This window comes from Magnolia sinica, chromosome 11 (assembly GCF_029962835.1).
Source record: "Magnolia sinica isolate HGM2019 chromosome 11, MsV1, whole genome shotgun sequence".
NCBI classification, from domain to species: Eukaryota; Viridiplantae; Streptophyta; class Magnoliopsida; order Magnoliales; family Magnoliaceae; genus Magnolia; species Magnolia sinica.
In genome coordinates this window covers 4,791,262-4,809,382 of record NC_080583.1, presented here as the reverse complement: position 1 = coordinate 4,809,382, position 18,121 = coordinate 4,791,262, and the positions used below count along the sequence as shown (strand labels likewise).

General features: G+C 41.2%; 1 protein-coding gene across 2 annotated transcripts; it reads left to right on the top strand.

The window, feature by feature from the left end:
* Window positions 1-1,054: 1,054 nt before the first annotated feature.
* Window positions 1,055-13,628, top strand: LOC131218609 (B3 domain-containing protein Os01g0723500-like). 2 transcript variants are annotated; one of them, XR_009157786.1, is made up of 5 exons: window positions 1,055-1,189; window positions 2,651-3,098; window positions 8,753-8,967; window positions 11,942-12,341; window positions 13,452-13,628. XR_009157786.1 is itself a non-coding variant. In XM_058213249.1 (4 exons), the coding sequence occupies exons 1-4, from the start codon at window positions 1,103-1,105 to the stop codon at window positions 12,215-12,217; spliced, it is 1,026 nt and encodes a 341-aa protein (XP_058069232.1). In that variant the 5' UTR covers window positions 1,055-1,102; the 3' UTR covers window positions 12,218-12,404. The 2 variants fall into 2 exon arrangements, 1 of the variants encoding a protein (XP_058069232.1); XM_058213249.1 differs by lacking the exon at window positions 13,452-13,628 and having other exon boundaries at window positions 11,942-12,404.
* The last annotated feature ends 4,493 nt before the right edge of the window (window positions 13,629-18,121 follow it).

Sequence of the window (18,121 nt, the reverse complement as noted above, 5' to 3'; positions counted from 1 at the left end):
AGATGACCAATTGCTCAACACTCAACCAAGTTACTTTGTTGGAATGACCGCATATTTATCACTCAATTGGCTCCGTGACAAGGTAGCTTTAGTTAAATGGTAACCTATTCATAACTTAGCTCGAACTTCACGACAAGATAGTTGAGTCAATTCCTTGGGCACATGATAAGATGGCTTCGCTGGCCATCAATTCTAGTTCCAGAGGTTTACTTAGGTTCGACATCATGGGGTGTTTAATTACATTATTCTAACCTACTAAATATGGGTTTGTTTTGCAACAATACAATGGTTTGTTAGTTGTTGAGTTAAATCGAATAACAATAATAATGATAAGTATCCATGGTAGGTGGAGGATAGACAATGTTCAATTAAAAAGAATAGCATTTAATCATGTAAGAGTAGGTTGGGCTCCAAGCTTTTCATGCTTTGCCAATTTTATAAATGTGTGAGGTGGTTTGTTGCAAGGCGTATTAAAATTAATTTCAAAATTTTCTCTTAATTGTTTAGCTAGTTAAAATGTGTGGCTAATCACATTTCTTATTCAAGATGAGTTGGTGGAGTTTTCTTCTAATCAGCCAATCAATTAGCAAGTATGACTGATTATATTTTTATTTTAAGATAATCTTTCATGAATTTTGCTAATTAACTTATTTTTAATGCATTTAGGTAATCATGTCAAGTCATGTCTCTATTAACATTACTATCTTAAGAAAGAATAATCACACAACCTCTCTTATTTTGCTTTTCTTGAAGAATAGTGACATGTGTCTGTCAGTGGCACATTTCCTCATGCTTCATAATTTCCTCATGCAGAACATTTCAGCGGCGAGGATCTGATCTTGATCTTCATCATTGTTGTACGACCACGTGTTAGCTTATTAGCCGTTAGATCTGTCATGTTAAAATCAGTTGGAAAGAACTCCGATCAATCCAGTAGTCAGATAAAGAAAAAGACATAAACGGGTACCGAAGTTTGGATGGTTTAATCTGGCCACTTGCAAGCCACGTGTGGAATGTCCAAGTGCCTGCACATCATACATCACACTCGCCAGAGTACGGAGGTTTTGCCCTTGCTTTATTACAGTCGCGAGGCTTTTTCCGCATGCAGGTAGAGAGAGAGAGAGGGAGAGAGATGAAAAGAAAGCCTCATTTCTTCAAAGTGCTGTTGGGGGATTTCTCGCATTCTCTGGTCAGTCTCTTTATTTTTCATAATTTTTTTAATATATGTATTTTTATATTTTAATTGCTTGAATTAGAGAAGGAAATGCTAGGATTTCTGTGAGCTGATTTTACTGGCAAAAAAACGCATTTGAGAATGAGAATTGATCAACTACAACCGGCTGTATGCTAAGTTAACATGCATCATGTCTTTCCCGCCAAAATGTCTCACGTGCAGGACATCCGAGCCGTGCAAATGGCAAACCTCACAATGAAGATTGCTCATCCCGGGAATCCGGATGATCCACTCATTGGGTGGGCCACGCCTGTGCATTGAGTCACACCGTCGGATGTGCATTGATTTTGATGCTGCGTCGCCTGATGAGTGGCCTAGCCTACAGGGCCCACCGTTTGGATGGGTCGGATGTTCTGGATAAGTGACACAAAGGCAGGAAAGATGGGGCTGCATGCTAACATAACATTCGTCCGGCTAGCTGTATGATAACTTAGCATGCATCTTCGTCTTGTGACACGTGAACTGCATCTGAACCGTGCAAATGGTAAAACTCTACCATGAAAATCGCTTATCCCGGGAGTCCGGCTGATCCACTCATTGGGTGGGCCATGCCTCCACATTGTGTTAGACTGTCATCTGTGCATTGATTTTGATGCCGGGGTCACCTGATGAGTGGCCTGGCCTGATTTTGCTCCTCGTGATCTTAATGGTGGGGCCCACCGGTCGGATGGCTCGAAATGTTTTGCCGAAGCGAGCAAGATGGTGGAGGGAAAGATGTGGCTATATATGCTACCATAGCATAAGGCTGGCTGTATGGTAACTTAGCATGCATCCTAGTCTTTTCCACCAATGTTTCGCACGTGTATGGCATCTGATCCGTGCAGATGGTAAACCCGCCCATAAAAGTAACGGTGACTGTAATGGCCATCAGCGTTACCATTACGATACGTGCTGTAACAGCCGTTACGACCCTTTTTAAAAATGTTTCTGGACCGTTACAGGGCCGTTATGGTCCATTATGGGCTGTTATGGTCCATTATGGACCCTTTTTATCTGTAATGGTCGTTATTGCCATTTCAGCTCTGTAATGCGTAACGGTTACCACCATTACCGTTACATAATGGCCGTTACGTAACCGATTTTGAATACTTGGAAGGGACTGTGATATCCATCATGATGTTATTCCCATTTTCATCAAATGCACAACTGGTTTGATAGAAGTTTTTTTCCCCATATCATCTCCTATTTTTTGATTTGGAGTACATTCAAATGCACCCATAATATTGTTAAAGCTGCATTGGAACTACATAATGTAAATTCATTGTCTTAGAGAAACTTGCTGAACAACATTCAAGTTTCTGGTTAATTTATTCATTGAGCTTAGTTCACCACCATTAAATCATAGTTTCCTTTTTTATTTTTTATTTTTATTTTTATAACTATATGGTTCTAAGGGTTATTATTTTTTAATTGAAGCGGATACCTCCTGCCTTTGTGAAATATATTGCAAAAGAAGTATCTCAAAGAGCCATTCTAAAGGGTCCTAGTGGTAGGATTTGGCATGTGGAGTTATGTAAAAGGACCAGTGGCACATATCTGCAGAATGGTTGGCAGGAATTTGTAAAGGACCATTCATTACAGGAATATGAATTTCTAGTCTTCAGATATGATGGCGATGTGCATTTCACCGTGCAAATTTTTGATCGAACTGCATGCGAGAAAAAAGACGTTCTTACTATGAAAACTCCCACAGAATCGACCAGCAAAGAAAGCAAGAAACGAGGTAGGGAGGAGGAGAATTCTTTGGATTCCAGTAAATTCTCTCACCGTAAAGCTCACAAAAGTGAAACAGAGAAGCATGAAATTGCGTGTGTGCATGCACCACAACATTCGTTCAGAGATGATTATATCGATGCTATTCAAGGTGAGGAGAAGCTATTTCGTTACTAATTTAGATGTGTTTCTAATGACTTGCCAAAAATAGAGAACTGATCACCTACAAGTGTCTGTACCACCATTTGTGCTACGGGGCTTTCTTAGCCACAAGATGATCAAGGGGAGATTAAAAAAATGTATTTTAATGCATCTTGTGGCTAAAAAAACCCTGAACTGCAAAGCGGTGCAGCCTGTAAGATTGTGGTATCGGTTACTCAAAATTCGGACAATTCAAATGTTTAGAGTTGCCAGTAGCTCGATTTTTGAATGGTTGTGCGTGGAGTGGTAGAAGCTATGCATATCTCAGAAAAACGACTATGAAAATGTCTTGAATCAAAGATCCGAACATGGAACCGTGGTGATGAGGAGAGAATTGTGTTGGGCACCTCTCCTTGCCTGCGAATGCAGTCTCCACTTCTTCTTTTGTGTTTTACGCATGCACTCACATGGTCACACCCCACACACACACACCACTGTGGGATTTCACCACAACGAGTACTCGAACCCATGACCTCGTGTTGAAACTCTTCTGAGTCTACCACTGAGGCATGCAGTGGGAATGCAATCTCCACTTGGTGGTGTATGTAGAATTTGGTTCTAATCAACAAACTCTTGCATTCACATGTGAAAATTGAAGGTGCAATTCGAAAAAGAGAAAAAAAAAAAAAAAACAGAAAAAAGAAAAAAAAAAGGAACAATAATACATATAGAAGGAAATGTAAATGATCAGGAAATGAAGAGATTCTTATCGAAATGCTATACCATCTCTGAATTTGAAAGCGTTTGTGCCACCATGGAGAGCTTTGCTTTGCAACAATCTTAAAAAAGGGTTTGAGGAGATTTATGAAAGCTGTTTCTCAAGCTGGATTGGATGAGTCATGCTCTTTACCCGCTCCCTTTGCAAGCTTCTTCAATATCTTCATACCGTACATTCATTCCTCTTCTTGTGCTGAAAAATCCTCCTGGGGGTGTGAAATAAAGAAGAGACAAATATTGAGAAAAATTTCAGAGATCAAGGATCATTTTTCAAAGGAATTAAAGGGTATTTATGGATGAAAGGTGTGGTGGCACAAGTTTAATTCAAAAGAATCTTAAGGATTATTAAAAGGGTAGTTACAATGACACCTTGGATTGAAGGACAAAAAAAGAGTTGCACAAGAAGAGAGTAAAAAGCAGTAGGAAAAGATTCACTTTTCTGAAATTCAAAATTTAAGGATATAATTGTAATTTCCCAAGCAAAATCAGTTATTATGGCAAATAGGTCAAGCAGAGAGTTGGAACACTAAAACTTTCAAATTCTGGAGGAAAATGGCTCCATTGGATTTGAATGGTCAGAGGGGCATTTTGGGAAACTTCAGTAAAAATTGATGCAAAAAAATGTGGCCAACCATCCATCTTATGGGCCCATAGAACAATCACAATAAAGAAAAATAACCAATAATGCAATCACACAAAAAACACAACGATATTTATGTGGAAAACTCTTGTGGGAAAAAATCACAGCACAAAACAACAAAGATCCACTATAATCAAAACCTTAAGAGTTTTATAAACTCACCTTCTTCGATTACAGATGTACCCGATCTCCTCTTGCGATGCGCAACCCCTTGGAAAACCTTTCCTAAGCCCTTACAAATGTTGGAAACTCTCTCACCTTGCAAACCCTTGCCTTTAGAGTGAAAACGTTTGTAATAGAATACAAGCCCTAATCCTTTATTAGGCTTAAATAGCTTGATTTGCGCAACTCTACGTAACAGATCCTATCGGATTGAACATAACCTTCGGTCGAACCGAATCGACCCAAACAAATTTTTTGTCGAACCAAAATTGACCAAAACATCACAGCGAGCAACCTGAGAATTCCCCAATTTTCGGTTGAACAATGGCTTCGGTGAAACTGAACCTGAGCTTCTCTATACAACAAATTTGATAGAATCAAGGCATCCTATACAACAATCTCCACCTTGATTTGCATTCTGCCAAGTCAACCTCGAAGACCTTCCGCGCAACCTCTACCTCGAGCATTGACCATTCCCTGCATTCTCCAGCTGAAACGCAGCTCCATCTGCACCTCATTGTAATCATGCTCATCATTTCAAACAACACTCATATTCCCCAAAACTCACGCCAGCACATTTCCATTTCACATGCCTAACCATCACACTTAAAATAGTCTTCTCAGAAGAGGCATAATCTAAAGGAGGAAAAACTTTAACTACCTAAGGCAGGTTTATTGCAAATTACCCCCTGGTTCACAAATCGAAAAACTCTATTTTCCCTTTTGTTTTTTTTTTTTTTCCCAATTTCCCTTTCCTCCTTTCTTTTCCCTTTCATTTTTCTCCTTTCCTTTCTTTTCCTTCTCCCTTCATTTCTCCCATCTCTCTTCTTCAACATCTTGTTGCCACAAGATGGTTCAACACCACCCAACAATCACAGACCCAAACCCATAATCCTCCTTGGGTTCAACTACAAGGTACTTCATCATCCTTTTCCTTTGCATTTCATTTTCTTACTTTTTATCAGAGTCATAAGATTGTTATTTAACTAGCACCCCGCATGCAAAGGCACCAACTTTTGCAGATCACCATCCTAATTCCAACCCCACCCCCCCATTTCTAACCCAATCCTCCAATCTAATTCCTTTTGATATTATGTCTTCCTAAAAACTTGATTTTTTCCCCAAGGAATTTAACTTCCCTTGAATATATTGTGAAAACGGGTGCTTTTCCCAAATCGTATGATCCTAATAATATTTCTCTTTTAGTTCCAACTTTCCTTCTCAAGTTCACCAATGGCTACATACACCATAATACTTCAATCATCTCAAATACAGTACCTAATGCTTTCTGGTTTCTACCATTACTCGATTATCATAATCTCCCTTAAAACATTTCCCCTTTCATCTCTACCCATTTCACAAAAGCCACAAGTTTCTGTACTTACAATTGTTCATTTTATCTAACCCAATTATAAATTGCACGACTTGGTATCAATCATAATTGCATCATCACAGCACCCTCAATTAACTTTCATGTTTACTCATACCTCCGGTTCATACCCCTCTATTAGGATCACACAGGTTAAGCATGGATCCACGAGCACAAATAGGATTAATGTCCAGAAAGCCTCCACCCTTGGAAAGCAGGAAAAATATGCACGCTTCAGCCTGGGCTCGTTTAGGACAGACCTCACAATCTGTCCTTGCTATTGCACTCCCCACTCTCATTTCTTATGCATTATTTCCTTGTAGTGGTGCCTATTGAGTGTTGGCTCCGCTTATCACACACACATACACACACACACACACACACACACCCCTTCCGATGCAGCTGACTTAGAGCCCATTGAGTGTTGCTTCTGCTTATCAAGGTCATCATCCTCAACACACCACTAGCCAAGTTTGCTCAAATAAAGCCTCACACCTGCTGCAATGATCTAGTAATGGCTTTAGTGCAACTTTGGCAACCGGAGACTCACACCTTTCACCTCCCTTGCTTTGAATGGGGAATCACACCATTATATTTCAGCATTTAGACCAGCATTCCCTTCGAGGGAGAACCACTAGAGTCGATCCCCAATCCTTCTTTGGAATGCATTGTGAACTCCTAGGGCAGATCCTGTCTGAAGAGGAATGCAATCGTAGTGCAATCAAAATGAGGTGGCTTGAAGCGCTATTAAGACACCGTACCATTCGATCAGTAGAAAAGCAAGAACTTACTAGACATACCTTGTAGTGCAATAAAAATGAGGTGGTTGAATGTGAAGAGCAAGAGCTTACTTGACATACCTTGTCAGTGGCTCAATCCTCTCGCACTGCAATGACCATGCACCCTTCGTGATTGTAGAAGCTTTTGCCAATCTCGAAGTCCACTACAATTGGGCATCTGCTGGCCTACACCATTTGTTTCATCGTCTCAATGGAGTATCAATGGGCAAGCACAACACCATGTACGGGCTATACCACTTGATTGAGTTAAATCCCTTTGCACGCCTTCATCTTGATCTTGTCCATCACATTTGCTTTCGCAGATCACTCAAGCCTAATTTTTTGAAACCATAGGTTTGCGCACTTGAACACTTCAGGGTGGTTCAACCTCAACTTCGAGATCCAAGTGATGTCTTTCCTCGTATCCTTCATTGGAAGTGACAAAACCATATTGGAGGGTATGCCACCTATAACATACTACAAGTACAATTTGATATCTTATCCTTTGACCAAGTAAGAATTCTGTTTTCCTTACCTTACCTTTGATCAGCTCTCAAAAGTTTGTGTGGACCCCCAAAAAACCATTGTGGGGCCCACACTTAATTTTCATTATCTCTTTCATCCGTTAAAGATCAAATGAGGAATATAAATCCAAAATTTACCAACGCAGACCATTTTTAACAAGAACTCAATCAAACTCCAATTTCATAACCTTAATCAAATCCAAACTGTCAATCAGAATCAAAGTCTCCGATCTAGGCTGATCATGAGTGGGGCATCTATAGGTGCATGCGGGTGATTAGTTCTAGCCAAAATATTGTTTCTTCCACGTGCATGGAAAGAGAACTGATCACCTGCATGGCAAGAGCCATACAGTCTATTTTCAGCCATGAAAAGTCCAGGATAAAATAATTTTTTAATCCTTCCATCCCAATTTATTTCATGTGGTTTTGGGCGAATGGCTTTTGTTGTGGGTTTGCTCCCCGCAGACATGAGTTCAATTCCCCTCCCCATGGATACCCGATGCATGTGGTTGGTGGGTGATTGCATGGATCTTAATACTGCAAAGGTCCACATTCAACTCATCATCATCATTATCATCTAAGCATTATCCCAATTAATTGGGTTCCGCTACATGAATCCTTATTTGTAGTTCCACTCATTCAAGGGCCAGCCTTTTCTGGCCTTGGAATTTCATATTGTTTGGATTCATGATGAAAGTTATCGCATAAGTTTGATGCTAGCTGCCAACCCGATGCATCTGTCCTTCATTTGTGCTGGGGACCAGCAATGAGAGCACAAAACTCCCACAGGTGCAATGTGATACACTCTTACATGGGTTGGTTACAATCAAGTGCTACCTAATAGTCTACTGCATAGGTTGTTTACAATCTATGAGTTGAAGATGGGATGGCTAGGATCTTCAAATGTGGAAGACTTTAGTACATGGTCCATCTGCGACGGTCGGATCTCATCAGATTAAAGGTCCAGACAATTGAACCCTGGGTCCCACTAGTTCAAACTGACAATATGACAACACTTGTATATCTTAGGTCTTGGATCATATAATTCCATTTCCTCTATGGTTGTAGTCTAGAATCTGTCTTTCCTTTTGATAAGAGTGATTTTTTCCCCATCGACGTTTCTTCTAGGCTTGAAGGTGTACTCATGCTAGGTGCCTAATCAATTGCTCATGTAATCATAATTATGAAAAAACTCTCCCTTTTTTTTTTTTTTGGCTAAGCACACCTGCTTCCTTTTTCTTGTTTTGGGGTCCTACTTGTACAAACTAAAAACTCGAGTTCATTGTAGGAACTCTCTATCGATGTACTGTATAATACCTCTGGTTTTTTACTTGCACCTTTGAAATGCTCCCTGGATGCCAAGCCTTTCTCCAGGTCTTGCTGTTTAGAGAAACCATTGTTTCTGTGATGCAGGCCTACATACACCTCCAAAATCTGATGGGTTTGTGAAGATCAAAACAGAGGATGTTGAATTGCCCATATCTGGAATTGCTTCACCGGCTGTGAAAGTTGATTTTTCACCAAGAATGCAGCTCCCAGCTTCTGAAAAGGCCGACTCTTTTACTTCCAAATTTCCGTATTTCATAACACAGTTGAGAATGTTCAATGTGCGCACGACATTGGTACTGGTGAGTTTGGCATTACCAACATTTTTTATATTTCGATTGTCTAACTGTACTTTTTTTAAAAAAAATCGAAAGCTAACACTATCAGGGTTTGAACCCTGGATCACTCACACACACTACATTTTATGTCTGGTAGGCTAAAACTTGCATGAATGTTGTACTAGAAACCTTACATTGTTTTCTGCAGGCATCCAACCAATATGTCATGCCTGTGAATCAAATAACATTCACATGGCATTAGGTATTTAAGTTTTATCTTTAGAAATCGCATGGCTTCTCACGCCCATGATCAGGTTTCGTCCATAACTAGTTTGTGTCACCCATGAACAATACGGTTGTATCGGCCCATATTGGCCTGAAAATGCCTGATATGGGGCAATACTGGGCCATATTGGTGGTGAAGGACACGATATCCGATTCACCAATTTAAAACCTTGCCCATGATGTAGCTGATGGTTTGTCGAGGCAAGGGGTTCATCTTCAATCTCTTTTCTTTATTTTCAAACAAAATTTCCCATCCTTCACAGGGAAACAAATTATGTAAGAGCGAGATTTGTATGATATTTGTTTGAAATTCATGGAGTTCCAAACACTTATTTACTGCAAATATAATGTGTTGGAGAAACTTCACCTCCAAAGATTATGTGGTCCCAATTTCCACCAACTTTTTTTTTTCTTTGAGTGCTTTTGTAAATGCACACGTGTGTGCGATAAAGCTCCTATAGCAAGGCACATATGTGCCCAATCTAATCCATCCATCAGGTTAGTCTGGCCTTGTACATTTTTTTTTTTCCCATAGAGAAACAGTTGGGAGGGGTTAGAAAACTTAAGCCAAGTTTTTCAGAGCCTTACCTTTGTTTTGCAAACTGGGGCCCACCTGGTGAGGGGATCAACCTGATTCTTGGGATAGGGCATCCATATAACGGTGACATTATGATGGATGGATTGGATCTCAGATCAATCATGCCATGCTGGTACATGTGCAGAGTGTACATGGGCTTTACTGCAGATGCATATGACATTAGCAAAGTTCTTTCTTTGAACAGCGACATAAATTTTATTATTAGTCTGAAATATGGAAAGATGCATCATAAATTGTGGACCATATGTCCATGACAGAGAAAAATTGCCATGTTAGACATGTTCTCAGACACTCTTCAATACTTCTATCAGGAAGGACTTGTATTTTAGAGGTATTTATATACATTTTACATAGTTTTATGTACCTTTAGCTGCCAAGATATAGGGGATCCCACATAATTGGGATTAAGTCTAATCCTGATTTTGATGGCCCCATGCCCACCACATGGAGTTCATTGCAATAAAGCGGTGCTTTCCTTTGCATAATCACAATTAATGGCATTTTTGGTTTTTTCAAAAACTTCCTTGATTGCGTTTATGCAGAGGAAATCACCGCTTTAGTGCAGCGAATCCTACCTGTAGGACGTGGGGCATATAAAAATTGGGATTAGACTTAATAATTATTATGCAGGATCCCCTAGCCAACCGGACCCTTATGTTTCTTATGCATGTATTTATGTACAGAGTTTGTAGTATCGGTATCGCTAGAAGTTTCTCTGGCCAGGGATACGCAAACAGTATTGATATCGCCAATAACCAGAAATGCAGTGAAACAATATTGGGGAAACATGGGAAAACGGTGGGTTTTTTCAATGAAACTTCAAGCGATGCTAAAATACACATTTGCATATTTAGGAATTAAAAAATTGCAAAAAGAATGCATAGATAATGAGTTTCTATTTAATTGGGGCCTAAAAGCATGTGCTATCGTAAGAAATCAGTCCCACTATCCCATCCATCCCGTCTATCCATCCAAGCATCCGATCTTCCATCCAGAAATACATCGATATTTCTGAGAAATCGTCGACAGTTGGAAAGGAAATGAAAAATCGTGTCATCGATATCGCCCATGTTGCAATAACGATAATATCGATATCATCGCCAACAAACTGAACATTGCATACAACCATGCCTCCATAAAAAAAAATTGAAACTTTTTTTAATAAACAGATTTTTGGCAATATTGATACATTGTCGATATTATCAAAATATTGCCGATACACTGATGATACAACCAACACTTGGAAGTTACACAGTCGAAAATATTGGTGATGCATTCGCGATATTGATACATTGGTAATACAAGTGACACCTGGAATTTACATAGTCAAAAATATTGGCGATACTTAGCAATACATCACCAATACTTGGAATTTCTGATACTACCAGTATTATCAGTATCGCTACCAGTGTTATCGGTGTTGCCGAGCTAGAGATATGGATAATATCGGAGATATTTCAATAATATTAGGGATACTTCAAACAATTTTTATGTACCATATTGTTATATTTCTCCCCAACAGGTCAATCTTCCATGTCCAAGTCCAAGTTACATAGATCACTGTTCAGCTGAATTGAATATCGAAATGTGCCTGACAAGACCAGAGCTCTAAAATTCGCTGGCTCAACATGAAACTCAGCCGATTCGACTCAACTTGAACAAGATTTCAAGCAGAGTCATTAGGAAACTCGATCCCGACACGGACTTGGTTCTGACTCGGTTGACTTGTGATGGCACCTTGTTAAAAAAGGAGAGATGGGGAGACAGAAGTTGAATAGAAAACCTACAGACTAGTATGCTACACTTGAGGTTGCTATTTATTTTAGTATTTTATATTTACTTATACCTATATAAAAAATTTAAATAATCACCACAAACTCATTTATTTTTAGTATTATAATTATTAATATCGAGTCAACTCGGGTCGAGTCTTCAGGTGTTTGAACTATGGATACAACTCGCGTCGGTTTTGCTTTGTTTATTCTTTTGGGCTCGGTCAGAAGTCCTTGGCATCCGAGTTTTAGGGGCAGCTATGAGTTGCGCAGGCTCGTTACTGTGTTATAGTTTTCACTGCTTCAATAACTGTTCTTTACTGATCTGCTATCACTTGTGCAGCACATACCAATTAGCTTCTCGAGGCTATATCTTCCTACAGAGAGAACCACACTGCTTGTCCGAGATCCGACTGGGAGGCCGTGGGAAGTGAACTACCTCTATAGAAATGGAAGAGGCTTCTTGTCTGGTGGGTGGCCTGCCTTTTCACGCAGTAACAGTCTTAAAAAAGGAGATTTCTGTGCATTTGAGCTGGTGGGTCAGAAGGAAATACAAGTGCACATCTTCCGCTTGGTCGAAGAAATCATGCCGTTGATCAAAGTGTCCGAGCCAATGTAACTATGCTACTGATCGCAGTGGCTCATATATATAACCTCCCACAATACCATAGTTTCGTTCTGGCGATGGACGGTCCAACTACACTGCAAAAGCTGTGTATCTCAGTGTCTTTCTGCTTCCACAGGTATGCATTTTTGTCTGTTGTAAGTCGCCATTTGAGTTATGCATTTTTCTTGAGAATAGCGAATCTTGAGCCGTCGCTTTGGGGGGGCAAGTATGTATTCCACCGTTGATCATGGCTATGATCGTCTGCTACTGAACAACTCAGAAACAAGCAACCAAAACCACAGTAGGAAGTTAAGATCATTGCTACATTTTTTACACCCTGGCCCATCCATGTTGGGGTCCACTTTTTGGATAGTTCTAATCGCCGAAACAAGGGCTATAATTGAATCCATCACTGTGCAATCTTCGGTCCCACTGGATGGATCATAGCTTGGTATGTTGGGGGACCGCAGAAGCACACAAAGATGAATCAAGCAAATTATTCCAATCGCACGATCAAACACAAGCACAGAGACTCCGAATTTAACATGGATAAACCCTTTTGGGAAAAAATCATGGCACAAAGAGACATTAATATGAAAGCATAAAATATAAGAGAGAGAGAATACCTTATTCGAACAAGTCTTGTATCTCCCCTTGTAAACCCTTGAAAACCTTATGAATGAATTAGAAAGCTCTGAGATATACCCCAATCCTAATTACACCCCTATATATAGCCTTAGGAAGAATCACAATCCCACATATACGCAACTCTGCGTAATGCCGCGCATCCGTTTGATGACACGTCGATGGCATCAAACCCTCGTCAATTGCATTAAACTAATATCAAAATGTTCTAGCGACTAAACATGATTTTTCCAGATTTTACCGATGTCATCGAACAACCTTCGATGGCATCGAACATAACACTTAAAGCGTCCAGCAACCAACTCGATAAATTCCGGATTTTTACGATGGCATCCAGCTAGACTTCGATAGCATCGAAGTCTGCTCGATGGCATCAAACCGTTATCAATAGACATGTTGATTTACAAATTTAAGACATCAATCAACATGGTATTGATGAGATGATCCCAACCATCCCTTTTACCATTGTGATCATTGACTGTTTTCTTTCAATTGCACTTTTGATGGCTTCCATTTGGACAGGTAGGATCATCTACTTATGTGAATGCATGTTACCCATTACCACATGTTCAAGCTATGGGGCCCATCCGTTTGTATGCAGAATCCAAACAGTGCATCTGGAGAGATTCCTCATGGGCACCATACATCCAAATCCCTGTCAGAAACTCAAGTGGGACACACCACAGGGAGCAATGTACAATCATGCCTATAGACTGTATATTCACTTGTTTTGGCCCACCTAAGTTTTGTAAAATCTTTGAGTTTCAGTGTCCCTTAATCCTAGTCAGAATTGCCCCATCACTGAAATTTTGGCCTTCAGGGCAACCATGAAGTGGCCCACCAGATGGACGATTTTCTCCCAATTGGCATTGACTCCAAAATCTTATAGATTGGAAGATCTTAACCCTTTGATTGGGTGGTCCACAAAAATATAAGTAAATGGTCCATGTTTAAATAGTTCAATAATTGAATGGTCCACCTGTGAAATCTGGTTAAGTAGATTCCATACTTTGATTTGAGCGATTATGTAGCTGTACCCCATCCATGGTGGGGTCTATCATATAAACGGTTTGGATCATTGAAACATGACCCCCACGTGGATCGGGATCTGTGTTGGCAGACAACCTGTGTTGATGAGTGGGGCCTGTATTCCTTCCAAGGTGGGAGAGAGCTGTTTTGAGGGAAAGGCGGATAGAAGTTAGAACAGGAGATTAGAGGTAGCATGTCATACGTATGCAAGATCCACACCATTAATCAGGTGGGGCCCACCTCATTGATGCCCTTGCCTGCATATCATGCATCTCCACAGGCACTCGTCAGGGCCCGCTATCTTAATACTCCGCCCACTGATGTGAAACATGGCTAAAAGACTCGGTGAATCGGACCGGTCCATTCAGTCCTGAGTCGGGACTCGCCCGATCGGATTAGGTGCTGCCTCGGCCTCATCCAGGATGGTGAGGCCCTTACCGTGGGCCCCACCTTGATATATATCACACTGTCCATCCGATTTGCTAGATCATTTTAGGGCTTGAGCCCAAAAATGAAGCAGATCCAAATCTCAGATGGACCATACTATTAGAAGTTTTTAATGGTGTGGCCTTCAATCACCGTTGTTTCCTATGGCATGGTCCACCTGAGATTTGGATTTGTTTAAGCCCAAAAATGATCTGGCAAAACGGATGGACGGTGTTGATATATAATACATACATCAAGGTGGGCCCCATGGCAAGGACAGCACCCAATCCTCTCCCATCTAACCTGATCGGGTCCTGACATATCCGAGTTTACATGAAGCTTGGTCTGCCCATGGGCCTTAAGGTTCAGCCCAATCCGCCCCAAAGTTGCTGGAATTGGGCCGTTTGCGAGGTGGGCCCAGAAAATAGGATGGATCTTTCGTGGAAGTGAGGGACATTTTTGATAGATCAGAGCCATTCATCAGACAATCCCAATTTCATAGGTCCCCTGTCCTAGTAATGATGCCATTTGATCATCAGGTAGGCCACACGTGCACAGATGTACGCCATCCCCGGCCTTCAAAAAAATCTTTTGAAGTGATCTTTTTTGCACGTGTAGTGGACCCAACCTACCGTAAAATCGGCCCCAATTTCGTGTGCTGGTCGCCACACGGTGGGACACATTCAAGAACGGCTCTGATCTTTCACACGCACGCGCAATTTCTATATGTGAGGCCGTCGGGTACTCGTGACGTGAGTAGCCCATTGAAGAGGAGATTTCTGGGCTAACGTGGCATTGATCACGATCTAGCCATTCATCAGGCGAGGCCCACCATTTAATTAATGGATAAAAAGAAAAAAGAAAAAAAAGAGAGAGAAAGGCCCAGTCATCATGTGGATTTCCTGTGGATGAGCAAAATAGACGGTCAAAAATTGACAAAGAGAATATACATGGTGCCCATGTGGGCCACACCACCTAATGAACGGAGTATCCTGAATTTCTGTCCGGGAACCCTCTCGTGGGCCCATCTAGTGAATGTGCCTGATTAAGAACACGTGTGCTAAGTTAGCACGTGTGCAGCGAATCTCCCGTTCGACCCTCGTAGCGAATCACCTCCAAGAATCACGTGCACACCAGAGCACGTTCTGTGAAATTGATGTCAACCTTTTAGCTCGGGGCCCACCTTGATGTATGCATTACATATCCACACCGTCCATCCATTTTTTCGTATTATTTTAGAGTATGTGTCCAAAAATGAGGCAAATCCAGTTCTCAGGTGGACCATAACATAGGAAAAAGTGGTGATTATCTATTAATGGGCCACAATTTTTGGATATTTGTTTTTGTTTTTTTGTTTTTCTCCTTCATCCAGGTTAATGTGACGTTATCAACAGTTTGGATGTCAAATAAACATTACGGAAACATTAAGGTAGGCATTGGGAAGTTTTTAATGGTAGTGCGTTCAATCACCACTGTTTCCCATGTTATGGTCCATCTGGCATTTGTATATGCTTCATTTTTGGGCTCAAGCTCTAAAATGATTCGGAAAAACGGATGGACGGATTGGATTTAAAATACACACATCAGGGTAGGCCCCACGGCAAGGCCCGCACCTAATCCGCTCCCTTTTAGTCTGTGGTGAGGTGTATATCGTGCTGGGGTTACTTTCTCTAGCGTGGGGGGAATGAATTAGCATGCATGAAATCCATGCCGTCCATCAGACACATCACCTCTTATCTAGTCTTGATCTGAAAAATCAGACTGATTCAACACGCTAGGTGAAACTAATGATGGGCATTCAATGTTAATGTGCGGTTATTATTAATACTTCCTCTTTAAAAAGAAAAACATTGATAGCCTAGCAGAGCATGTACAACTGTACTCACTCGTACATAAGATAAAACACAGTGGACTCATGCCCTAAAATGAGCCGGCAAAACGGATGAACAGCGTGGATAAAACACATACATCACGGTGGACCACACAGAGTCCTGACACCACATAGCTACGTGGTGTTGGGGTCACCACATAACTAATTTAGACAGCTTGGATCTACATGATTTTGAGGGGATTATCCCTCAAAAAAAAAAAAAAAAAAAACAGAAATAAGACTGGTCCAAAACTTCTATGGCTCCAAAAGGGTTTCAATGATGGACGTTCAATCTGTACTGTTTCTTGTGGTGTGGTCCACATGAGTTTTGAATTTGGTTGGCGCAACTAATGGATGGAGTGGATATAACACATACATCATGGTGGGCCCTACAGAAGTTTTCAGGGATTCCGGAAAAGTCCCATCCACCTACGTTAAAGAATGGACCGTTTGGATGGGACTAAAACATCATGTGGTCCCCACACAGCTAGAACTTAAGATAATTGGAGTCGGCGAATTACTCATAAACGCACTCATGCAGTCACACGAGGGTTGGATGGCATATAAACGTCACTCACAAAAATCCGCACCGTTTCCTATGGTGTGGTCGACTTTAACTCTGGATATGCTTCGATCTCGGGCCCATGGCCTAAAATTAGTTGGCAAAACGGATGGACGGCGTGGATAAAACCCATACGTCCATGGTGGACCCCACAGAGTCCTGCCACCAGGGAGGTCAGAGGTGGTAGGGACACCACGCAATCCGCGTCCGTTTCAACTGCCCTGGTTTTCATATCCCGAGTTTGCTGTGGCGTGGCCCACTTGAGTTTTGGATCTACGTCATGTTTGGGCCGGGTCCACAAATGAGCAGAGAAACGGATGGACGGGCCCACTAGGGTTATAGGCAAGTTGCGATGGACGGATTGCGTGGTGTGTTGGCGTCACCAAGTTGTGGGCCCCACCATGATGTATGTGTTATATCCACACCGTCCATCCATTCTGCGAGATCATTTTAGAGTTTGGACCCCAAAATGAGGCAGATCATTTTAAACTTGCATTTAATGAACATCAAGGTGGAACCCAAAATCAGGTTTCAACGGTAGCCGTTTCTTTTCCCACTGTTCCCTTTCGTGTGGCCCACTTAACTTTTGGATATGCCTTATTTTTGGTCTTATGTTTTAAAATGATTAGGAAAAACGGATGGACGGGTTGAATTTATCAAAAACACCAAGGTGGGCCCCATCTAGCTTCCCTTTAGCAGGAAATCCGCGTCCAGTGCCTGCGTATCAACTATCACACTTTGTAAAAGTACCGAAGTTTTCTCCTGAATCATTCCCCAAATCTCCAAAGATCCGGAGATCTCGGGAATTGGGGAAGCGGATTGGCCGGTGTACCTCACACCCTGCTGTATTAACATCAGCAAGTTTTATGGGTCTGATCATGAGGTATGTGTTATATCCAAACCGTCCATCCATTTGGCGATCGCGTATTAACGCTTGAGACGAAAATAAGGAAGATCTAACTATCAAATGGGCCACACTACAAAAACCAGTGGGGGATTAAAGGTCTACCATCGAAACCCTTTTTGGGGTCACAGAAGTTTCAGATCAACATAAAATTTGTTTTTCCTATTAATTCAGGTATTTGTGACCTTATGAACAGATTGGATGTAAAATAAACGTTATGGTGGGCCCTAAAAATTGTTTAACGGTGAAATCATTACCTCAGCTGCTATTTGTGGTGTGGTCCAGATAATCTTTAGATATGATTCATTTTTTGGATAATGCGCTAAAATGAACTCTAAAAGTATATGAACGGTGTAGATATAATAAATACATCACTGTGGGGCCCATGTAACTTTGATATCCTTTGAACTGTTTCAGTGCTCGTCTTCGCACACGACACGTACCTACAGCAGCTATATAAGCTGGTGTGAGGTACGCCAG

Coding starts and splice junctions, on each gene's coding strand:
- LOC131218609 (XM_058213249.1), top strand. CDS start 1,103: ATGCAGGTAGAGAGAGAGAGAGGGAGAGAGATGAAAAGAAAGCCTCAT. Junction 3,099..8,752: donor TTATATCGATGCTATTCAAG/GTGAGGAGAAGC, acceptor TCTGTGATGCAG/GCCTACATACACCTCCAAAA. Junction 8,968..11,941: donor TGCGCACGACATTGGTACTG/GTGAGTTTGGCA, acceptor TCACTTGTGCAG/CACATACCAATTAGCTTCTC.